Source organism: Dermacentor silvarum, chromosome 9 (assembly GCF_013339745.2).
Source record: "Dermacentor silvarum isolate Dsil-2018 chromosome 9, BIME_Dsil_1.4, whole genome shotgun sequence".
Classification (NCBI taxonomy): domain Eukaryota; kingdom Metazoa; phylum Arthropoda; class Arachnida; order Ixodida; family Ixodidae; genus Dermacentor; species Dermacentor silvarum.
This window is the reverse complement of record NC_051162.1, coordinates 85759843-85784789: the sequence shown is the minus strand read 5'-3', so window position 1 is coordinate 85784789 and position 24947 is coordinate 85759843. Positions and strand designations below refer to the sequence as shown.

General features: G+C 47.5%; 1 protein-coding gene across 1 annotated transcript; it reads left to right on the top strand.

The window, feature by feature from the left end:
• The first annotated feature begins 7962 nt into the window (after positions 1–7962).
• On the top strand, positions 7963–24168 carry LOC125940433 (uncharacterized). Its single transcript, XM_049656583.1, has 3 exons — positions 7963–8095; positions 20936–21118; positions 23983–24168. Exons 1-3 carry the CDS (start codon positions 7991–7993, stop codon positions 24088–24090), a joined length of 396 nt encoding a protein of 131 aa, XP_049512540.1. The 5' UTR covers positions 7963–7990; the 3' UTR covers positions 24091–24168.
• Positions 24169–24947: the final 779 nt, after the last annotated feature.

Sequence of the window (24947 nt, the reverse complement as noted above, 5' to 3'; positions counted from 1 at the left end):
CACACCTTCGTTATTAAGCCATCGTCATTTCCTCGTCTTCATGCCACTGTGATAATTTATTCGTTGCCATGTCATCGCCATCTCTCCACTGTTTTCCCTCTGTCACTGTCGTTGCGTGGTCATTTCATCGTCATCACGCGGCCACCTTCAAGCCATTGTGGTCTTTGCGTCCTAATCAGTCTGTCGCCATCATTCTATCGCCGTGATACTATCGCCGTCATCGCGTCATCACAGAGTCGCCGTCATGCCGTATATGGGTCGTGCCATCGTGGTCACTTTGTCGCAGTGATTGCACCGTCGTCAACCCATTGTCTGATGACGACTGTATGCCGTAGTCGTCATACAGTGACCATGCCATTGTCCATTGGCATGCTGTCGCCGCCATTCCAGCTCCGTCGTTCTCTTCGTCACACCATAATCTTCATTACTTCGTCGTCATACCATTGGCATCGTTCCAGGATCGGAATCAAGTTGTCGGCATGCCAGCATCTACACACCATCCTCATACCATTTTCATAACTTCAGCGTCATCATCTCATGGTTGTCATGCAGTCATCATGCCGTAATGACAGTTTCATCATAGTCATGTTGTTGTAAGGATTCCAGTGTCGTCATGCCGTTATCATCATGCCTTCGCCATCATTTCATTGCCGTCGGTGCGTCGTCATCATACCGTCACCTTTCGGTCATCAAATTAAAATGTAGTGACTGTTACAAATTAATTTTTTTAAATGGTGTAACAACTTTGTATAAAAACTGTGGAAATAATACTCACTTATTAAGTTAACGACTCTCTATCTCTCTCTCTGCATTAAGAAACAAAAGTTTACATTATTGTAGACTTCACTTATTATTACATCTAAAGCGGTCGAGAATTGATGTGTGATACACAGGTATAAAATACACCTTTAATTGGTGCGTAGGACTTTTGCTACGCCCTCGTGCTACGCCCTCGTGCATATGTAACGTTATCAGGTAAGCTGAAAAGCAATATGTTGACCTTCCTGCCTTTCCCTTATGACTTTTCTCTCTCGCGCGCTCTGAAAAGTCATGCATCAAGTTAGACCGCTTTAGATGCTGTTAGAGATGCAGTGTGCAAATCTCTGATACCTCTTTTTGGTGGACAGTCCAACTTTGTCAATTTCATGCTTCAATATTCCTTTATCTTACCGAGTTTAAGCAATTTTCGTAAAACCTTTTGCCTGCTACATTTCGTAGAATACCACTTTCTCTTACTCTAAAAAGTTTCTCGCAAGTTGGTTCAGCAGTCTTCTCATTCAAAATATTTCCTTGTCTTACACTCATCTCAAAAGAAAAAAAAAGGAGTTGGACATGACCTAACGCTTCGTTTTAATTTCAAGGGTAGTGGACAGTTCTACAAAAACTTATCTGGTGAGGTAGAATAATCGGAAAACACAAAGGCGTCAGTCAAAGACAAAACAGAAAGTCAAAGGTTCATTGTAGTTTGGCAGCGCATACGGGGTTCCGAAATGTCCAAGCTCAATGAACTTTGCACTTAATTATCAGGAACCATATTGTTTTCTTCTAATCGCAAGCACGTTTTGCGAGTATGATTGCATTCTCTCATTAACTGAATTTCCCCCACAAACATGTCACTGAAACTAATTTTGCAGGTGTGGCTTCCCTTGCTGGCGTTTGCACGGATCAGAAGGTTGCAGTGGTAGAAGACAAGCCACACAAATACAGCGGAATACTTACGATGGCTCATGAGGTCGCACATGCGTATGTTGGTTCCCAATGCAAATATAAAATGCATTCAGTAATCATCGTCACCAATTATACAAGTCAGATTAATCCAGCGCAGCCCAAATTCTTTTCGTGCTGTATCGAACACTGTGAAACGCTATAAAATTGTCGATTTTCACCATATTTTTGTTCTGGGCCAATCAGAAAGGGCGTAGCCAGCTTCTGAGCCTGTAAAAGATTTGATAGTGTGGCTTGATTTGGCGGTGTCCACAACACGCTTGCTTTAGTGTAATGCGAAGTTTTTATTATTATTTTCCTATTTTGTGTCAGCCTTAGTGCAAGCGAAGGTTCCCCAAGCTCTATGCCTAGAAGGTACAGATCTTCGGCTCGCTGCCGAGGCTAGAACCCGCTGACATGCCGTAGCAACGTGCGGAACATTTGGAAGCGATTACGGCGGCAGGACGCAGAGAGAATGCTACATATTGTTACGCGAATGATGGATTGAACTCTAAGGACTATTTACAAAGTTTATTTCTAAAGATAACTACAGCGCTAGCCAGTTCAGCGGGAAGCTCGAGACTCAGGAGCAGTTCGTCGTCTTCGTCGGGCCGCCAGCGTGCATTGTCGAAAAGAGACACGCAATATGCATGTAGCTATAACCCCGGCGGCAGAATCACCGTCCCGGCGCGTCTAAATTTAGTTGTTGATGAGAGAGCAATAGAGTTTGAGGCGTGCGACATGCACAGCGTCAGTGTAATTCGGGGCAGATGAGGCACTGGTACTGACTGGGGCGATTTCATAAGTAATTGGAATCACGGCATGCAGCACTCGGTATGGGCCAGTGTACCGATACAGGAGTTTTTCTGAGAGTCCAAAGTGACAGGTGGGGGACCATATCAGTACCAGAGATTCAGGCAAAAAGTGCACGTCTCTGTGCTGTCGATCGTACATACGCCGCTGGTTCTCTTTAGAGGTCGGGAGGCTGAGCGTGGGCGATTTGTCGTGCTTTTTCTGCTCTGGTGATGGCGTCAAGTGCATATTCGCTGGCCTTTGTTGCGGCGGATGGAATGCATGTGTCCAATCGAAATGTTAGTTCTCGGCCGAACAAGAGAATGAACGGAGAATAAGCAGCAGTGTCATGGTGCGAATAATTATAACAAGTGTGACATAGGGTACAGCAAGGTCCCAATCAGTTTGGTTGGACGAGACAAACTTTCCAAGCATGTCTGTCAGTGTTCGACTCAGACGCTCCGTGAGATCATTAGTTTGTGGATGGTAAGACGTAGTCAGCTTGTGCCTGGTTGAGCAGGACTGCAGGATGTCGGCGATTACTTTCGAAAGGAATATCCGGCCACAGTGAGTGAGCAGTTGGCGTGGAGTTTCATGTTGCAAAATCACGTCGTCTAAGATAAAATCGTCTACATCTGCAGCGCAGCTCGTTGGAAGCGCTCTGGTGATTGCGTAGCACGCAGCGTAATTTGTCGCCACAGCGACCCACTTGTTGCCAGACGGCCGGGACGTCGAGCGGTTGAAGGTACCCGGTAGGAAGCATCGATGGTGTTTCTCGGCGTTGGTATTTCTCACACACCGGAATGCATTTCCGGACGGAGCGGGCAAGGCCAGGCCAAAAGAAGCGTCGGCGAACGAGGTCGTAGATGCGGGAGACGCCGAGGTGACTGGCGATTGGTAAGTCGTGAAGTTGACGGATAACCGCTGACCGGAGCTGCTTAGGAATGATAACAAGTAGCGCAGGACCAATGGGTCAAACGTTGTGGTGGTATAATACACCATCCCCGAGGACAAACATGTGAAGGGCCGAATCGGAAGGCGAATATTCCAAGCGATCAATGATGGTGCGCAAGGTGGCATCACGGCTTGCTCGTCGGCGACATGGAGTAGTTGAGAAACTGAGAAAACGCAAGCGTCAGTATCAGTGTCAGTAATGGCGGGTGGTTCGTCCACTGGATAACGTGATTAACAGTCTGCGACTTGATGCAGGTGGCTCGACTTGTACGCTGCTGTATAAAATATTCTGGTAGGCGCAGAGCCCACCAGCCAAGCCACCAGGTCGGATCCTTGAGTGACGAAAGCCAGCAGAGCGCGTGATGGTCCGTTATTATCGAGAAGTGCGTGAATAAAAATACGGGGGTAATTTAGAAATCGCCCCGACGAGAGCCAGATATTCACTCTCTGTAACCAAATAGTGCGCTCCGCTGCTGTAAGTAGGTATCTAGCGTAGGCGGTAACAGGATCTTGTCCCCGTTTGCGTTAGGCTAAGACGGCTCCAATCCCGTAACCACTGGCATCGCTACGGACCTCTGTAGAAGAGGGCGGGACAAAGTAGGCCAGTATAGGTGGCGTGTTGAGAATGGTGTAAAGGTGGGCCAGAGTGGCAGCTTGAGCGGGACCACACGCCAACAGCTCATCCTTCAGAAGATCAGTAAGTGGTCGGGCAATCGCTGAGAAATCTTTCACGGGCCGTCGGATGTAGGAGCATATTCCTACAAACCGTCTGACGTCTTCGAAGACTGACGTACAGGAAAAGACGTGACAGCACGAATTTTCTCCCATTCTCATTGAATACGGGAAGCGTCCACGAGGTGGCCCAGCACTGTAATCTGCCGATGACCGAAGGCACACTTCGATGAATTCAAATGGGGCACATTCCTTGAGGAAAACTCAAATGTCTCAAATGTAGGGGGAAATATGAGAACGTCGTCTAGGTAGCAAATGCATGTTGACCATTTTAACACTTGAAGCAGAGTCCATCATAAGCTTGCTGGGTCATTGCTGGGTCATTGGATAGATCGAATGGCATAACTTTGCATTGACATAGACCATCAGGGATTATAAACGCGGTCTTTTCTTGGTCCTTTTCATCCACAGAAATCTGCCAGTAACCATACCGAAGGTCTATTGATGAAAAGTAATCGGCACCACGGAGACAATTGAGGGCTTCGTCAATGCGAGGCAAGGGGCAGACGTCCTTCTTTGGTAATTCGGTTGAGATGCCCATAATCTACGCAAAAATTCCACGTGCCATCTATATGTATAACAAGCACAACGGGCGACGTCCAAGGGCTCTACCAGGGTTCAACAATGCCTTTCGCAAGCATCTTGGTAATTTATCTTGAATATAACCTAACGCTCTGACGCAGAAACTGGATATGGCCGGCGATGAATGGGACTAGCATCACTAGTATTTATGTGATGCTAAACAAATGAAGTCTGGCTCAATTGTCGATCGTTGAGGTCGAAAATGTTGCGGTAGGAAACCAAAAGGCGGCATAGAGCTGCTGCTTGTTCAAGCAATAGGTCCGCAGCAATCATGGAACCAAATGTGGCGTCGAGGCAAATTGCATCCTCTGGACATGCTGAAGAATCGGAGCAGACGTCTACAGAAAAAGTCATGACGCGGTCATCCTCTATAGCACGCAGCGTGGCAACCGTTAAGCCTCGGGGCAGAACTTGCTTTGTCAGGCCAAAATTGATGAATGGGAGGTATGTCCGGTTATCGGCAGCGGTTACGGCGGAGTGGAGCACAGTGATATCGCGCATCAAAAGCACGCTAGGAACATGTGTGACGACGTAATCTCCATCGCGCACAGCGAAAGATGATCTCAAATTAACGAAAGTCAAGGCTTTAGACGGCAGGTGGACGAAGGTGGTCGTACTCATGTTGTTCGGGAGTTCAGCACGAACATGCGGGAGGAGAAGTTCGAAGCAAAGGGTACCGGCAGAAAAGTCGATGAGATGGAATGCGCCGTATGAAAGTCTAGTCTGAGGATAAGGTCATGGGGGCAATTGATCAGCTCTGTAAAATGAACTGCAACGTGGCGGCCGGCGATGCTTATACGGGTAGTACACATTCCAGAGATGGCAACAGTGCTGCCATCAGTGACGCATACGGCAAGTGTAGTAGCAGGCGTGAGAACCTTCTTCCGTCGACGTCGGAGGTTAGCACTCATTATGAACACCTGCACTCCAGTATCAATCAGGTCAAAGAGGACACCATCGACGTGAACATCAAGTAAGTTATGGTTAGTTTAGAGCATCGGTGGAGGATTACGGCACGATGAAAACAACGCAGCCCCACCCCCAGTAGCTGCACGGTCTAGTTTTTCGTCCGGGAAGGTCCATAAATGGTCGGAGATAAATCGCGGCGTGCCTGGGGCGACGGGACCGACGGCGCTGAAGTGATGGCGAGCGAACGGGACGAGTGTCTTCTACAGGAATGCCAGGGGTAGGAGACATACGGCGGGGCGAGTAGCAGCGAGGATCGGTATATTCTCGAGGAGAACAGGAAAAGTAGCTCGAATACGGGGACGTCCAGGAGGTGTGGCAGAGGCGAGCTACGTGGCCAATTCGGTGGCAACAGAAACAAATTGGCTTGACGTCAGGACGTCTCCACTCAGCAGGGTTGCGGACTCTGGGAGGAGAATACAGGTCTTGCGAGGCACAGCTGTCGGCACCGGTTTCGCGTCAGGTCGGGAGACAGAGCATGCAGAAAAAGCGAGGTTGGCAAATTCCTGCCGTGCTACTGTCTCGATGAGGGCAATCGCTGGCGCTGATTGGTCAGGGGTGTGGTGAAGTGGGCGTCGATGAAACAGGGCTGGACTTGTAGCCTCGAGCTCGCGGCAAACAATACGCTTACGTTCTCATTGAAGGGGAGTGCAGTTCGACGCAGGATAACGTCGCAGCCGTATTCGGGAGACGTGAGAACTGTGGAATGACGCAGCGACTGATGATGGCCAACTCGAAGCAGCGGTATTCTTTGACAATGTCGTCGATGGTAGAAACATTGCTGTAAATCAACAAGTTGAAGGCGTCGTCCGCGATCCCTTTAAAGGCGGTACCTACTATGTAAACCTCGGCCATTCTCTCGTCGACTTTCCCACAAAGAGCGGGCATGTCTTGTAAGCAGGAGAAATACGATTCAGTGGAAGATTACACTTTGATAGCAAGCTCTTTTGGCAGTCAGTTCGCCACCGGTCGGGTTCCTAAAGAGGTCGCGTAGCTTGTCCTTGAAGCCGTCGCACCTAGACAGCTCGTCCTCGAGAGTCTGGAACCAGACACGCGTTGTTCCGCCCAAATAGAATATTACATTTGCGAGCATTATGATATGGTCCCAGCGGTTGTTCTGGCTAACACGCTCCTACATTGCTAAGCCAGTCCTCAACGTCAACATTATCTTGTCCGGAGAATATGCCCGGGTCTCGGGGATTGGTAACCGTGACGTACGTTGTTTTTGGAACCGCAGGTATACGAGGTGTTGTACGCCGAGCATGCAGACGAGGTGTCGTCACAGGATGGCCGACCGTCAACGACGAGGTGTCGTCGTTGACGGTCGGCCACGTTTATTTTCAATACGACCGGCCTACGTGTTTCTGTTTCCAGTCACTGATTACTCTGGCGAGTGGCTGTACTTTCGGCTCGAGCATGCTTCCTATGCGTACGATCAAAGCGGGCTCCGAATTATTGCCGTGCGATTGTGGCAGCACTGAGAAGTAACTAGCCGAATTTACCATACCTGAGAGTGCCCGTAGCAAGAAGTACTAATCAATAGCACCATGAACATAAAGAACGGGCCAAACCTGCCAAAGCCACCACATATAGTTCACTGAAATATTGCCTGAGCAGCCTCACCAACCCTTTTTTTTTAAGTAGTACTGTGCAATGCTTGTATTTGCACACGCGTTTGTGGTGTTTAAGGCCTTGAACGTGCAAATGTTTTGGCGTTTTCTTTTCAGGCTTGGCGCGAATCACGATGGCATGCCGGCACCATTCGAGATCGAAGGTTATCCCGACACGCTTAACTGTTCGTGGCAAGATGGATATTTATTGAGCTTTTCGGGCACAGGCGAAAACATGCATTCGCTTTCAAACTGCTCTGAAGCTCAAATCCGTTTTCTTGTCAGGTAGATAAAGACTTCTTTAAATTGTTGCTCCGCGCGAACTGCTACACTCTAGCGCCCATGAATTTAGACTTGTTCTTGAAAGAAATCGGTCGGTTTTTTGTGTTGTGGCATGGCGTGTTTCTCCCATGGCACGTGTGTGTGCGTGTGTATGTTTGTGTGTGTGAGAGAGAGAGGTAGTGTGTCTGGGGAAAGCTGTTTTGTTTACTTGTTATCCATCGCACCTTAAATCTGTTAATTTACGGCCACAACAGAATTGACTGATAACTCGCATAAATGTACAAGAGAACTTAGTTTTGTACGAAATGTGGAGTGACGTCATTGCGTTCTTCCACAGGTCTTTGCCACAGTCTTGTATCGAAGTTCGCATGGAAGCAAACTACTCGAATCGCTTTTACCCCGGGCAAAACATGACGGACGAACAATTTTGTCAAACATTGCATCCGGAACATGCTGATGTGCAGGCCTCTGACGTAAGTAATCATTATAACACCTTAGCTATCCCAGCGAAGTTGTGTTAGTCCAGGTTAAATACGGTTTTTCTTTTTCATAAATTTCCCGTTTTGAATATAGTAGAATTAGAATTGCGCTTTCTACGGGTTAGTCTAACCTCATGGCGTCATTCCAGCACGAATCACAGCAGTGCGGAAAGACAAACGTGAGGTTAACGGAAAAAAAACAACAAACACGGGCCCTGCGTCTTTTCTTCTTTCCGCTAGCCTCACATTCGTCTTTCCGCACTTTGGTGCTTTTTGCTGTAACCATGCCATGAATATAGTGAAAGGTCATCATCCTTTTTACGAACACTCCTTATTACTCAACACTCAGGCTATGAGAGACGCGGTAGACGGGGCCTCCGGTATTGTTTTGACCACTTTCTTTTACAATACGCCCAAAGCATGGTGCCCGAGTTCTTTTATTTTATCGTTATATTTTCCTTTGCATATCGCTCCTTTCTAAATGCGCCTGTCGTGTCCGGGAATAAAATGCGCCACATGAATCCATTTAACTCATTCCACTGCATAATGACACATCAACGTCAGAAGCACTGTCCCAGTGATGTAGTATGCAAAGCTATTCCACAACATTGCGAGTGCAATAACGTTGTTCAACGTAATGAGTGACGCCTGTTCTCACATTGTAATCGCCAAAGCTTCTTGATTTCAATGTGAGTGCTATGCAAACTTCACCGGCAACAATTGCTATTCTATCGCTATGCAGAATTATATCTGTGCTATGCACATTGCCATTGTGAAACCCAACTCAAATGTTTGACATCAAGCTCTCTATTACGCAGACTTCTCTCATAACATTGCGAAGAGAGAGGACCTACCACAGAGAGAAAGGAATGGGTTCGCAGTCGGTAATGGTCGTGGGTCATAAATTTCATTTTGGTTAAAATAATGCGAGAACCAGGCAACTTTACCAACTCTGTCTTACGTCTGCACGTATCTAACAACTATCACGTGTCCAGTGGCTCAAGTTGTCTACTAGCGTGGGCCGCTAGGTGTGTGCTGACTGCTGTCATGCCAAGCAGACTTGGGCCAATATTGTCAATAGACAATTTGTTGCTAGCTGCTGAATGGTCTAGTAGACTAGTTTGGTCACTGCGTACGCGCCACTGGGTATGTGCCCGAACATACAACTTCGGCACTGCGTAGGCGATATTTGTAGTGCGCATTCTTGGCAAATCCCCCGGAATGATTATGCCGGAGAGAGAGAGAGAGAGAAACGAAAAGGGTGAACGTAGGGAGATTCCTACCATAGGGACACGAGAGGTACGCAGCCTGAAGGGGTCCTGAACCAGTCCTCAGGCTTGGTGAAAAAAACGTAGTCCGCGGATAGCATACGCTGCTGTGAACTTCTCAACCGAATATTGCAATCGTGTGCGGCACTTGGACCTCGCAGCGGATCGTGAAACCGCCTTTCTAGCAAACACAGTGTTTTTCAACAGAAGTCTTCTCCTCAATGTTTGCTGGACGTTTTATTTCGAACTATATACCGGATTCTCATACGCTGCTGCTATTGGCAAATAGCTGACATCAATCAAGAAGGGCGGTTTTATTAGTGCGCTTTTTCCGACTGTTACTGTGTATTGACGAAGTTTAATAAACAGGCTGAAGTATGCGAAACTCTGCTTTCGCTGGGCTGCTCCGTAGCGTAGATTAAAGTACTGCACGGGCTCGGGCCTACCCAAAAACCCCTTACCATGGGTAAAGCCCCTGGGTAAAGGGGCAAAAAGCCTGGGCAAAAACCCCTGGGTAAAGTCACGGCAGGCTCGGGCCGGGCCCGGGCCTGAAGCTCCGGACTTCGGATCGGGCCAGGGTTTGAGGTGGCGGGCTCGGGTCGGGTCGGGCTTGTTCTTGCGTGTATGCGTCCATGCGCACGTTGTCGCGAGCGTTTCCGTGCTTACATTTACCGTCGTGGACAAAAAAGGCACAATTCTTTCAACGTCCACGAATGCCTGCCGCTTCAATTTTACTAGTTTCACTATGATTCACTTCAGGAATTGAAAATGCATGCATCCCTGTATGCGCTGACCAAACTGCACGGAACTCTTTATATTGAATGCTATGTTTCGCTGGTTTCTCGATGATATAACCAAGGAATGAATTCAATTAACAATGTGGCGAAATCTTAGTGCTCATTTTATACTATTCCGACGAAGTGCGCCGGAGCTAAAACCTCCTTGAGGTGCGGCCACATTACTCATGTCACAAATACAGGAGCCCTAACAAAGTGCTCGCATTGGTACACCTCTTGGTAGACTGAACACAGCGCTGCGCCGTCCATGCACTTTCTTCCATTCGCCTTGCCTCCTCACGACGTCGTTTCACCGTTTCCATCTGCCTGGCTCTGGACAGGTGATTGCCATCGCAACTGCCGTCGTGTTATTTTTTATGCGTTTCGACTTTTCTCTCGGGATGCGGCAGGGGCTTCTCTTTACAGAAATTACGTGGACAAAGAACGCGAGCGTCTATGGCGTCGTTGACACCTAATATCAGCTCAGTTGTAGCTGCTATGACCGTTTAGAGCGCCGTCTCCACATGACAGCCTGGTATTCCGTAGAAGCTCGTGGAAGTATTCGCTACTGTATTGAATGACACCAAGCATAGGCTAAACCCAGCATAAGCTGACCTCATGATGGCTCGAGCGCAGCCAGAGAATTTCTTAAGCCGGATTTTCGATATGAGCGTGGCAGGTGCCCCATACAAATGAAATTGTCAAATAATTGCTGACTTTTTATGTATAGCTAACAAATATATATATATATATATCTTTTCTTTTTAAAGTAATCAACTTGATACTTTGCTAATCACAACTGCAATCGTAACAGCACATGATGCTATTACATGCATGCAGAGGACAATGAATACATGCTTGAAGAAGTACACTGCTTTTGGGAAACCGAAGCTTGTGTCTTTAAGCACTCCCAAAAGAGCAACGTTTTCAAGAAGTTCCTTTGGGTTGTTTACTACAACACTCTATCTCCAGCAGGACGTTCGCAATGCAAAGAGTGCTAAGGCCTTTCTAAGCTTTGACACCAGTAAGACCGGAACGTCTCACCTACACAGGCACAAGTGTTTAATGGGAAGATTTGCTGTGCTAACGTCCTTCTTTTCTGAAAGGAAGCCTACGGTTCTTGCCAGCCTAAGAGATAGCTTGGCGACAGCGTGCGGCAGATGGTGCGCTAAAGATACGAGGCCCTTCGATGGCATGCGAGACGATGGAGTTTTGAAGTTTGCCAATGAGCTTGTCGCTGCCGGTGCGCGGTACGCAACCATATCCGCCAAAGAATCACTTGCGCACCCTGCTACGGCGTCTCGCAAGGTAGCTGGAGTAGCTGGTCATCTACGAGAAACGCTGACGCCAGTCACCAAAGCAGCGATGGAGGAAGGCCGTTAAGGACTGACGATTATAAGTAAACGGCGTACATCACAGCCACTGCTGACTACGTTAACGACAACCATGAACGACAACCGGGTTTGCTAACGACAACCGGGTTTGCTATTATTTACGAATGATTTTCCCCCCGAGCAAACATCATCAGCTTGGAGCAAGCGTCGTCGGTGTACTTCGACCATACAGGAGCATCAGCTGCGCCGCACACGTCCTCAACACCATCCTCCGCCACATCCTTGAATGGTTTCTTGAATGAGCAGCTGCCACACGTGCGTGGGCAGTTGCAAAATGTGAATGCCGTCGTCACCTTCCGAAAGCAGAGCGGGTTGGCTAGCTAGCTACCTCCCGGTATAAATCAAGAAGTGAGTACCAGATGGAATTCAAAAATCACCACGCTGAATTCTGTGTACACGCAGTACGAGGAGGTTGAAGTACTCCTGGATTCCACAGGAAGCTCGCTCATGGAGTAAGATCGCAAAAGTACTGTAAAGGAGATAATTGACGTTTTGGCACCATTTAAAGAAGCAACTGACATGCTCGAGGAACAATCTACCCTGCCACTATTTCTGCTCTGTCAAACAAAGCTGAACAAGCATTTCACGGTCATGCCAGCTGACGCATGGACAATTGCAGCAAGGGAAACTGAAGTTGAGTGAACTCCACAAGACAACCTGCTATTAAAGTCGGGACAGGTTCTACAAATCATTTTTCCTGATACAAAATCTGATCCAAAACGCCCTGGACGATTCGTACCACTGTATTTGCAAAAAAAAGTACAGTATGCCGCAGCTGAATAAACGCTCCTCGTACCTGTATGTCTGGTGATTTTTTTTCCACCATGACGACACTTTGTAAAATAAATTACTGAAGGTTAAAGTACTTGTTATAGCGAAGCATGCGCCAACAAAACATCAGTTGTTGCTATTTCAAGCACCTTGCTCTCGACGGCCTCCGTCAGGCATGATTTGCGATCCGGCCGGGTCGGGTAGGGTAGGTAAATTTTTTTGTCGGGCTCGGGCCGGGCCTGGGTCTCACTTTGAGTCACCGGGCCGGGCTTGGGAGGGTAAACGTTTGCAATCACCGGGCCCGGGCCGGGCCCGGGTCGATAATAACGGCCTGTGCAGTGCTCTAGCGTAGATAGATACCTCAGCCACCGCGGAGTGCCTCGACGAGCTCTCTCGCTCAGCCCACTGCGGCTCGCTCAAGACAACAGCCTTTGGCTTACGTTTGGCGCGTCGGCACCAAAATCGGGAGTAGTGACGTCTATGTGAAAATCGAAAATCTAATTCGAACTGCACGCCACATTATTGTCAACAATAAGCGCAAGCGCATTATTGTCAACATATTTACGGAATGTTCGGTGAGTGGGGCGCTGTGGGCACGCCCCGCTCCACCGTAGCCTTCGCAGTGCAAGTCATTGAAGAAGGAGGGAAAGCACCGCGAACGCTCTGTATCATTGCCAATAACTCAGGTTCTGCTGAACGCGTTGAAGTACATTTAAAATAGGCTATTTCATTGAAGTATTTCAGCAGGCTCACATTGAAGTATTTCTAAAATAGGCTATTTCAACTTCAAATTCATTTCTCCACTTCGGCAAAAAGTTGTTCAGGGCCCATTTAAAAATGTATGCCGCTTAAAAAAGTGATAGCGTTCTGCCCACAACAAACACTTCCGCGTCGAGAGCGGCCGATTGCAACGATTACAGTGACTAGGCATACTAGGGGGTTTCAACAGGGGTGCAGTGATTGCATCAAGATAGACTGTATTGTGGTATCATTTGACAGTGTGGCTTGCAGCGAGATTGCAACTTCGTACGACTATGGTGGCAATAGCATGTGTCGCTGGATTGCTCTAATGCTAAGCGCATTATTGTCAACAATTCTCGTGACATGGGTTCTGAGGGAGTTTTCCTTTCTTTTTTTTGTAGCCTCGCGGATTGTTTCAGGTAAGAATATAGCAAATGATGCAAATGCGACAATAAGATCATATGCAGTGTGTTTCCGAATAAGGTTTGCCAACATGTTGGCACACTTCCACCTTCAGGCTAATATTTCATTACATGTTGTTTTTCTAGTACAACTCCCGCAGGGGCGTCTGCGTCAGCAGTCGTTTGGTGAGTTGCGCCACCACGTACCCTAGCACACGAGGTTTGGAACCTCCCGCGTCTAACCGTGCGCGGCTTAGCCGTGTCCGGGAAAAAGGGGATCCTGGGGGTTGAGCCAATGCCGGGTGTTTGGACCTTTACGGCCCCTCGGCGGAGGCAACACACACCTTTGGCCTCGGCTTCACGTAGACGGCACCCCCGGACTGACCCACCCGGGGGAAATCGGTAGTTGCCTTTTCCTGTCTCTCTCTCCAATCTTCGTCTTTCTCTCTCGCCTTTTCATCTTTCCTGTCGTCTACTCTCTTCTATATTACTTCCCACCTTCTTGGCAGCGAGGGTTAACCCTGTGTGAGTAGCCGACCTAGGTTATTTCATATTCGGTTATAGTGGTGACGTACAGCTGGCGTCCGCAGGACTTGTTTTTATAAGACCTGTGGCGTCCCCTTGTTGGGCTCCACGGTGGGCGGCTGGCGTTACTACCGAAAACTGTAAATTTTCCATGGATAGCTCCTTTCCTAAGCTCTCTGATCGGCCTCAGAAACGAGGGCGCACCGAAGAAATATTTAAATTTTTTGGTCGCAACCCTGAGAATTTCCCTCGCTATCAAGTAATACACTGTGAGAAACCAGGAAAGACAACGAGAATTATCTCGCCCTTCCTCAGTTTCCAAAAGTCTAACTCAGACATTTGACCGAGGCTATAAGGCAACCAGACTTGCGAGTGGCGACCTTCTCTTGTAACTACATGACAAAAAGCAATATGAAAAACTTTGTAATCTAGTGTCTCTCGGGGACATACCAGTTTCAGTGACCCCACACCACACCATGAACACCATCCGCGGTGTATTTCCGATGATGATCTCATGGAGTTGACCGAGACTGAACTTCTGGAAGAATGGAAAGAACAAAATGTGATCAACGTAAAACGAATCAGAATGAGGCGTGATGGTAAAGAAATTGACACTAAGCACCTAATACTCACATTCGGTTCCAGTGTGCTGCCAAAAACCATCGAGGCAGGTTACATTAAAATTCGAGTAAGGCCGTACATCCCCAACCCTCTCCGTTGCTTCAAATGCCAAAGATTTGGCCACAGTTCGCAGAATTGCCGAGGCCGTCAGACTTGTGCAAAATGCAGTGCGAACGAACATCTCTCTGAATCATGTGAAAACTCTCTCCACTGTGTGAACTGTGATGGGGAGCACGCCGCATACTCGCGGTCGTGCCCCACCTGGAAAAGAGAAAAAGAAATAGTATCAATAAAAGTAAAGGAGAACAAACATATCATTCAAGGAGTAGGCGGGTATCATACCTGCCCAAGAACACCTTTGCCGACGTGGCGCGTCAGGGGGCAGCGACACACCGGTTTCCGGCGGCTGTCCGGCTCACACGCGGTGAGCTGCCAGCGACGCCATCCGCCCCCTCGGCGGCTGCAGCTAGCGCTGCTCCGCCACCTCAGAACAAGGGGCCATCGACCTCCGGGCTGGTGGCCTCAGGGATCTCGTCCATCGAGACGAGGCCCACACGTAAAACAAACCGCTAGCAAGAGCGCGTGCCCAGCGCCTCGCAAGAGGCCATGGACACAACAACCAGCCAGACGGCGCCATCAGCGCCTAAGGAGCGCCGTGAATCTCGCGATCGCTCCAAACAAGAAAAAGCCCTCATCACAGGGCCCGACAAGGGCTCTGTGAAGTAACTGCTCTCTCTTAAACACACAGCACAAAAAACATTCCCACGATGAATACACAAATAATACAGTGGAACGTCAGAGGACTCCTTCACAACCTCGATGACGTTAAAGACATTCTACACAGGTTTAACCCTAAGGTGCTGTGTGTTCAAGAAACGCACCTGAAATGTACACAAACAAATTTTCTCAGACAATGTGCTATTTTTCGCAAAGACCGCGATGACACTGTTGTGTCATCCGGTGGTGTGGCTATCATAGTAGACAGACGTGTTGCCTGCCGGGAATTAAAACTTCGTACGCCCCTAGAGGCAGTTGCTGTCCGAGGGGTTTGTTTGACAAGCTAATCACTATTAGTTCAATATACATCCCTCCCAGCTATTCACTTCATAAAGCGTAATTTCAAGATTACATAGATGAACTTCCTGCTCCATACATAGTTGCCGGAGATTTAAATGCACATAACACATTGTGGGGAGACTCTCGTTGCGGTGCGAGAGGTCGCCTGATTGAAAACTTTCTGTTTTCCTCACGAGCATGTATACAAAATTAGAAAGAGGCAACGTACTACAGCGTGGCGCATAATACATACTCCTCCATAGATTTAAGTATCGTGTCGTGTACGCTAATCCCGTACCTGGAGTGGTCCGTTATCAAAAACCCTTTTGGGAGCGACCACTTCCCAATCATGTTAAGCTTAACAAAACAAGATGTATGCTCACCACACATTCCCCGATGGAAGGTTGACTCGGCTAACTGGGAACTTTTCCAAGAAATAACATATTCAAGCCGGGATAACATTGCCTCTTTTAACATAGACGATGCCTGTGGTGTATATAACAGGTTTTATCATTGACGCTGCTGAAAGGTGCATACAACAATCTAATGGACTGGCTCATGAGCGTCGCCTGCCTTGGTGGAACAAGGAATGCCAAAAAGCACGTAAAAAGCAAAACAAAGAACAGCTAAAAACCTGATAAATTTTAAACAAGCAAAGTCGCAGGGCAGAAGAACGCGTCGACGTGCAAAGAGAGAGAGAGATGGGAAAGGTACATTTTCAGTATTAATTCTTATACGGACGAGACCAAGGTCTGGAATAGCGTAAATAAACTAATAGGCCGGGAGTCACATCCCCTACCCTTAGTAAGTAGCCAAGGTGATAGCCTGGAAGACCAGGCGGATTGTTTAGGTGAACACTTTGAATATGTATCAAGTGAATCGCACTATACAGAAACTTTCCTGAAGTTCAAAGAATGCGAAGAGCGGCAGCCCCTTAACCGCAAATGTTCTCCAAGTGAGGCTTACAATCGACCATTTAGCTTAGCCGAACTTAAAGCGTCTCTCACATGTTGCAACAAGTCGGCGCCAGGTGGCGATCGTATTATGTATGAAATGGTTAGATACCTACACCCTGAAACACTGAAAACACTCTTGTCTCTTTTTCATGCCATGTGGGCGGCTGGGTGTATCCCGTCCTCAAGGAAAGAAGCCATAGTCTTCGCGATTCTTAAACAAGGCAAAGACCCGTCCTTAGCCAGCAGCTACTGGCCAATAGCTCTAACGAGCTGCCTGTGCAAGCTGTATGAAAAAATCGTAAACTGGCGCTTAATCTGTTTCCTAAAAAATAACAAAATACTAGACCCCTTCCAGTGCGGCTTCCGAGAAGGTATGTCGACAATAGACCACCTTGTTCGCATCGAGGCAAACATCCGAGATGCATTTATTCATAAACAGTTTTTCTTTCTGTATTTCTAGATTTAAAGAAAGCGTACGACACGACATGGCGCTTCGGGATTCTGCGAGATCTTTCTGCGATGGGGGTCCGCGGAAATATGTTAAACACAGTCGAAAGCTACCTGTCTCACCGCACGTTTCGTGTAAGAGTAGGCAATGTTTTATCTAGAACATTCACCCAGGAGGCTGGCGTGCCGCAAGGGGGTGTGCTTAGTTGCACACTCTTTATTGTCAAAATGAACTACCTGTATACAGTCATTCCACGCAGCATGTTTTATTCTGTGTATGTAGATGATGTACAGATAGGTTACAAATCATGTAACATCGATATTTGTGAACGACAGGTGCAGCTTGGATTAAACAAATTGTCTAAATGGGCGGATGTAAATGGGTTTAAGATAAACACACAGAAAAGTACATGCATACTATTCTCAAACAAAAGAGGCGTGACACCGGTGCCAAATCTCACGATCAATCGAGAGGCACTCTCCATGAGCAGTGAGCACAAATTCCTGGGCATAATTCTGGACTCTAAGCTTACTTTCATCCCCCATCTTAAATATCTGAAGGCGAAATGTCTGAAGACTATGAACCTTTTAAAAATTCTCTCGCACACAACATGGGGTAGTGATCGAAAATGCCTCCTAAACTTGTACAAGTCTCGTCCGCTCGCGCCTTGATTACGGAGCTATCATTTACAATTCTGCAACACCAAGTGCATTAAAAATACTACACCCCGTTCACCATCTGGGCATCCGCCTCGCGACCGGTGCTTTCCGAACAAGTCCGATCCAGAGCCTCTATGTAGAGTCGAACGAGTGGTCACTCCATCTGCAGCGTTCATATAGCAGTCTCACATGTTTTCTGACAGTACAAGCAAACAATGAACATCCTTCTTATCCCACCATAAACGATATTACCGCTGCGGCACTCTTCTATAACCGCCACGAAGCGAGGAAACCGTTCTCTTTACGTGTAAGGAATCTTGGTGAGCAAATGGGTGTTCCAGTGCTTGATCATCGTCCTATGGCTCCTGCGAAACTGTTATCGCCGTGGCAGTGGCAGATCATAGAATGTGACACATCGTTTGTAGCGGTCACGAAAGACGCTCCAGAGGCACACATTAAAATGCATTTCCTAGAGCTTCAATCCAAGTACTCGTGTACAGAGTTTTACACAGACGCTTCTAGGTCACATGCCGGTGTTTCTTATGCAGCCGTCGGCCCATCTTTCTCGGAATCCTGTGTACTCCACCTGGAAACAAGCATCTTTACGGCTGAGGCCTATGCAATATTGTCGGCTGTGAATCGTATAACGAAAAGAAAAATTCAAAAAGCAGTTATATTTACAGACTCTCTAAGCGTAGTGAAAGCCCTGATGTCACTCTGCAAACACAAAAATCCTGTACTCATTGAGCTCTATTCCACTCTATGCAGAGCGTATATGTCAAACCAGCATGCCATTATATGCTGGGTGCCGGGCCATAGAGGCATCGAGGGCAATGTTCTTGCCGACCAAATGGCCACGTCAATAACACCGCACACTTTTAACCCTACAGCTGCTGTCACTGTAACAGATTTGAAACCCTTCTTGCGAAAGAAACTGCGAAGCCACTGGCAACGCTTGTGGGACGCTGAAACAGATAATAAGCTTCACCTGATTAAACCACAGTTAGGTTTTTGGCCCCTTGTAATGAAAACACGACGAACTGACGTCCTATTCTGTCGTCTCAGAATAGGACACACGTACGGCACCCACAGTTTTTTGCTGACTGGTGATGAACCACCAACCTGTGGTAGATTTGGAGAGAGGCTGACCGTCCTCCACGTCCTGCTAGAGTGTCGGGAAGCCGAATAAGAGAGAAAGAAACATTTTCCTCTAGCATACCGCCATTGTGTTCCTCTCAATCCTGCAATGTTTCTTGGTGAAGAGCCGCTTTTTATCACTAAAGCTGTACTGGGCTTCCTGAACGATGTGGTCCTGCATGTTAATAGTCCATTCATTTCGTAGCGCATCCTCTCTCTAGAGGATGCTGCTGTGATAGTAGTTCAGCATATATAGCACATGCCTCCAGGCCCTTGCACTTCAAGGGCTCTGTTAAGGCAGAAGTGCTTGTTGAGAACTTTCGCCTCTGACATATTTTAGTATCCCATCATTCTTTCACAATGCATCTCTCGTGTCGATAGCACACTTCATTACTTATTGCCATATTCTTATTACCTATAGATTTTACAGTGACTATTTTAGGCCCCTTTACAGCCATGCCGCATCTGTTTTATTCACACCTTATGATTCATTATTCATACCACTGACAAGCCATTATCATCGCCTTGGCGCTCTTTGGCCACATCTGGCCCTTGCGCCAATAAACTCTAACCATCATCATCATGTAGTACAACCATGTGTCTTGCGTGGGTACCCAATATGCGCGCAACATGCATTGCGGTAAAGTTAGTATACATATCGACCTGCTTCGCTTTGAAACAGTGGGAGAAACCCTCCAAGGTTCTGATACATTACTCCATAACTTCTCCGCAACCGTACTGCAATTGCTGCAAACAAAATAAAAAGAGGGGGGTGTTATAACTTAACACCCCAGGTCCATAAAATGGCTTTATGAAGTCACATTGAAGGTTCGCATCAAAAGATCAGAAATTCACTCTTTCGCAATTATAATTGAACCTAGGAAGTACTGCTAAATTAACCTAATGTGCTATGGTTTCGATTTACGACAGCCCTAAAGTGCAGTGTGCCTAAGGGAACTAGCCAGTTCCATGAGCTGCGCGAATTGCCACCCGAGTTTATCCATGCCATCAAGGAGCACCGAGTGCCGAACAATGTTAGCGATTTCTATGGCCTCGAATGTTTGCGGACAGCTCAATTCTCGTGACTCCGCCCTCCTGTGTATCTGAAGCGGCACTTGCAGTATGGTGACGTTCCGAAACGTTTTACCAGATGTCCATAACATCAGTGTCGCAAGTAAATACCAGTGGAGGACGAGACACTTGTTTACGCATTGTGCTCGCTCCATCGGAGATAGGGATGCACCTGCCGGCCAGGACTGCCAGGCTAGTCCCTGCCTGTAGCGAACACCTTAACCGTTCAACTGATCAACCCACAGTGCTCATACGTTCAAACCGAAGTTCCCGGAAGAAGTGATGTATGTTTGTTTATTTCGTATATACATAGTGCCGTCTTTATTTCGAGACATCGCAGAGCCGGTGCCTAATCAAATATCAAGTCCAACGATACGAAACTGAATGAATAAATAAAACAGCCAAATAACAAGAGCAACACCTACGCAGATATTTAGCTAGATAGGACTATCATGAGCAAAGTATAGCTTTATGAAATATCGAGCGAAGGGCTAAACATGGCTTCATCGATCTGTACGTCGTTAGAGGTGATGCTCATGACTCATTTTCCTGACGTGCCGGAGAACATTGAAATTCCCCATGTCACAGACAGCCAGAACTGCCACTGGGTAGAGGAATTTATCAGCTTGTCAAGGCGCCAATTGATATTTACGGAGCAGTGCTGAGTGGCGTTCAAACGATGACCTACGCTGACCAATGCTTCTGCAAACATCATAGTCCGTCGTCCGACTAGAATTGGTAGGGCTCGCTAAAGAGCGCGTGGTGTTGGGTTGGAGTTGCTTAACGACGCCATCCATTGGCTGCGATGTCTGTGTGATATCGTGCTCGTTTGCTATATGGCTGCAATGTCTGTGTGATGTCGTGCTCGTTTGCTAACTGTATTGCCCACCATGCTTCCTTTTCCTACAACGCCCTTTCGCTTCCTGCCGATGTAAGGTTGGCTTGAGCAGTATTCACTATGACTTGCGCGGTGCTTGATTCTTTCTGTATTTCTTTTTCTATTGAAATAGCCCCACGGCCATAGCTATCAAAAGTGTAAAATAAAATGTTGCTGGAAGCTAAACCTCGGAAGTGTCGAAGAACGAAATGGCATTGATATTGATTTCAGCGCCTACGACAATTACGATTACGGAGATCTCCAGGAGTGCCAGGAGCACAGCATGCTGGAAGCAATGCCGTGTGGAGAGGGCAAGGTACTCGTCATTTAAATTTCACCGCATGTGTTTACTAAGAGACAATATCATCCATTTCTTTATTTGGTGTTTAGTTGTTTGAAGTCAGCATAAAAATGTAGCTTCCAGAATTTCTCAAGGAACACAGCGCACCATTTCATGTCTATTCCAAGCCATGTCTATGCATTTTGCACCGCTATAGACTGTGCGACCTCCCACTTTCGTCGACGCTACTGCCTGGGGCATTAAACGAGTCGCCCATGCAGCTCGCGAAACTGCGGAAGTATTTTCATGAAGCAAATGCGGGAGTTTCTCGAAGCAGTCTATCTTAAGGGAAAAGCTGATATTCAAGAGCCCAATTCAAGAATGTACCTGGATTGCTACGTTATCTGAAATACGCGGAAACGTCGAGCGCCTAGCCTCTCGCGATGTTGGGTGGCTCGTTTTCTTTTTTCCCATACTTTGATCCGCTTGGCGAAATTACATCTCTCTTAATCATTAAACTGCAGCACACACATTAGAAACGAGGACACAAGGCAAAGGTAACACACAGGCACTGGTAATACAGAGGCACGCAGTTATCTTTGCCTTGTGTCCTCGTTTCTAATGTGTGCGCCCTGCAGTTTCATGATGAATAGCTAATTAACTCGCCCAACTTTCAGTACGTTTACAATATATCTCTTCCTCTCTATCTATTTCTGAGACGTCATATTTCTAGTACAAACGAGTGCCGCGAATAAAAAAAAAAAGCACCCGCAGACACAAGCAATTTCTTTTTCGTTGCCATATAATTACTCGAAACAGCAACTATGAGTCATCCCCTACTCCGTTCATCAAATACATATATTTTAATCAGAACAAGCACATTCCAGGAGTAAAAAAAAGTTGTCGCAGTTTCACCTGAAAGGTGAAGCATCAATTGCGATAGCAAATTTGTAGAGAGATATACGGAGTAATGATATTAGCTTTATCAGCTGTATAAACTTGGACATGCAGCAGCACCGGCAACGCGCCGAACTGTTGTCGACGCCGTCGGCATTTTGCCCGCGTTCGCTCAAAATGCGTGCGGCGTTGGTGACTGTTGCCGGAGCCTTTGATATAAATAGGCACTTGGTGCCGCAGCTAAACGTCGCCTCCCTTCCCTCCCCCTTCCCCCCCTCCCCCACGGCCTCTCGCGCATCGGAAGAAGGCGCGTTTGCTCTACATATATGGTGATTGTAAAGGAGGAAAGAGACGCCTACTTCTGCAGCCCTTAAGGAAGCACGGCGCAGAACGCGCGTTTGTTCTCCGCCGTGCGTTCACTCCCCGTGAAAGAGCGCGTCCCTCGCGCCCTTTCACTCGCACATACAGCGTTCGGCGGCGCGCGGCCACGATTTCATCTCCATTGACGTCATACGGAACCTCACGGCGACGGCGACGGCGACGGCGACGCCGACGGCAGAAATCTGCTTTTGAGTGTCCATATAATTGCTATCGCAATAAAATAAGCCGTTTCCCTGAAAACAACAAACCCACGCTGCGCAGCCTAGTTTTACAGCGCACGCTGTTTTGGGCTCAATCCAATAGCCATTTCTGTTGGCGATGTTTTCCGCCACCGGTGTGGATCCATCGCAGTTATCTCCAGGAATGAAAACAAAATGCAGTTCCACTCAACGTGAATACTGGGGCAGTGCGCGGAGCAGTGATTCGCTGGTGTTTCCCTTGTGTTTACTTTGTGTTTGTGAATCCATCATCCGTTCTGACACCTGTGCTAAGGCACAACTGGTGGGAAACCACCTCGCACATGGAGCCAAACCACCACGTACATGAAGCCGAAGCATTTGCTGATGATAGTTGGAAGCTATTTTAACGAATTTCTGTTAATTAATGCGCTTAATGCTTAATTATTTCTGTTTTTAAATTATTCTGAATCATGTTAGTTTATTTTCAAATGGTTGTGATAAATTCTGCACTCGTTTTGATCCCGTTTTGAGCACTTGCTTTTGAGCGTGATCACGCGACAGACGCCGACGCCTACAGCCCGGGCCCCTAAAGTCCTTTGCACTAAAATACACAGTGCCAGCCGGGATCGAACCCGGGACCTCTGCGCTGCAGTCAGCTACTCTGCCACCGCGCCACGCCAACGTTTGCTAGCTGCTGCTGATACATGCCCCATGCAGACATCCTAGCGCAGGAGGAGTCACGCGATGTGAGATGCGTGCCGAGTAGTGTCGATATGTGCACACTTTGCATTGCAGTGTCATGTTATTGCACTAGGTGTCACGACATGCAGCAGTTGCATGGTATCGTGCCAGGTGTCAATGGATGTGACATATGCGCCGCGTAACCTCTGTACCTGTGTTTACTTTTGGACACACGTCACGGCGCCTCCTCGCATGGTACAAACCGTTGCTGAAGAAGCGAATGGTAGAGCTACGTGCGCGGCTGCAGCAACGCAACGTCGGGCTCAACAGACCGCTGTGCGGAGAGCAGCACAAGCCGCAGTTCGCCGTCGACGCCTGGCGGACAGTTCCGTTCTTTCTTGTGAAAACAACGCAAACGGACGGCGTCCTGTGGAGCCGCTCGTTCAGCTTACGCTGTGCCTGTGCTACGTGTACCGCGCAAGCCTGGGACTTAGTAAATTTACTAACTCTTGCGGAGAGACTATATAGTATTGCTATGGCCAATCAGTCAAGCTCGGTAGTTCCTTCGCAGGCGACCGAGAAGCACCAGGCCATACGATGTGCGTAGGATATTTAGTTACGTGCACATGAATGCAAAGGTTAAGGTACCGAAGAAAAGCATAAAAAAGGAACTGGGTAGTATCGCCGCAGCGCCGTATCGGAAAGGGTGTCCATATTGCCTTAGTCATTGTGCGCATCGCCTTTCTTTACTCTCTTTTACAGACGTGCTGGCAAGGTGTTTGCGGAGAACACAATTGGACCGAGATATACAACAATTCGCAAACTTTCCGCACATTTCAGGACCAGGTGTTTTACACACGGACGACGTAAGATTGACTAACTAACTCTGCTTTTGCGAATAGAAGCCTCAAAGAGTCAGATCCCGCGGGATGTTGAGTGCCGTACAAGTAAAATGCCAAAATATGTTCAGAGGAGCAACTTTAATAAAGTAACTTATTCATTGAGTTGTGTCGATAAATTAATTTGTATGTATGTTTCTATATATGGAAGCTAGCAGTGTTACTCCTGTGTACTTCCCTTTTCTTCTTCCGTCTTATTTTACGCTGTTTGAACAGAATTCAAAAGTCCAGAAGAAGTCGCCTCAAACCAAATGATGCCAATTTATTCCTTATCTAAATCAATGTAATGCTTTCGGCGCGGTGCAAGCGCGTTCGCGACTTGCTGATTCTTCATAGGCGAATTGGGAAAACGATGACTGGTAAGATAATTCGTCACACGGTTGAAATATGGCACTGCGTCCATCCATGATAGCTCGCATGTTCTCAACCAGCCCCCTAGCAGCAGCGCATTACGCTGCACCATGGAGGAACGAGAAGCTTTCTTTCTCCATTTACTCCATCTATGGGGATGGAGTAAATGGAGATGGAAAACTTTTCGTTCCTCCATTCCTCCAATGGCTCACGACTGGTCGTGGCTGCACTTCGGCTATAGTGTACTAGAATACGGTTGAGTGGGACGAGTGGCTGGGGCTGCGCATGCTTTGCAGTGAGGCGCCCGACGTGGAAAAATACTGTGGCGGCGCTGCGATAAAAGTGGATTGGGCCGCATCAAGTTCGCGCGTCGGAAACTGTTGGCGATAATGTTCGGCAGGGTCATTCGTACTGCTTTGCGCGCTGGTATTTGCGTTCAGACCGCTCAAATGGTGATCATAATTTCATATGACATGT

Excerpts from the sequence above, each read along its gene's own strand:
- LOC125940433 (XM_049656583.1), top strand. The coding sequence starts at position 7,991 with ATGGAAGCAAACTACTCGAATCGCTTTTACCCCGGGCAAAACATGACG. Across the intron at positions 8,096-20,935 it reads CTGATGTGCAGGCCTCTGAC|CCCCACGGCCATAGCTATCA; the intron begins GTAAGTAATCAT and ends CTATTGAAATAG. Across the intron at positions 21,119-23,982 it reads TGCCGTGTGGAGAGGGCAAG|ACGTGCTGGCAAGGTGTTTG; the intron begins GTACTCGTCATT and ends TCTCTTTTACAG.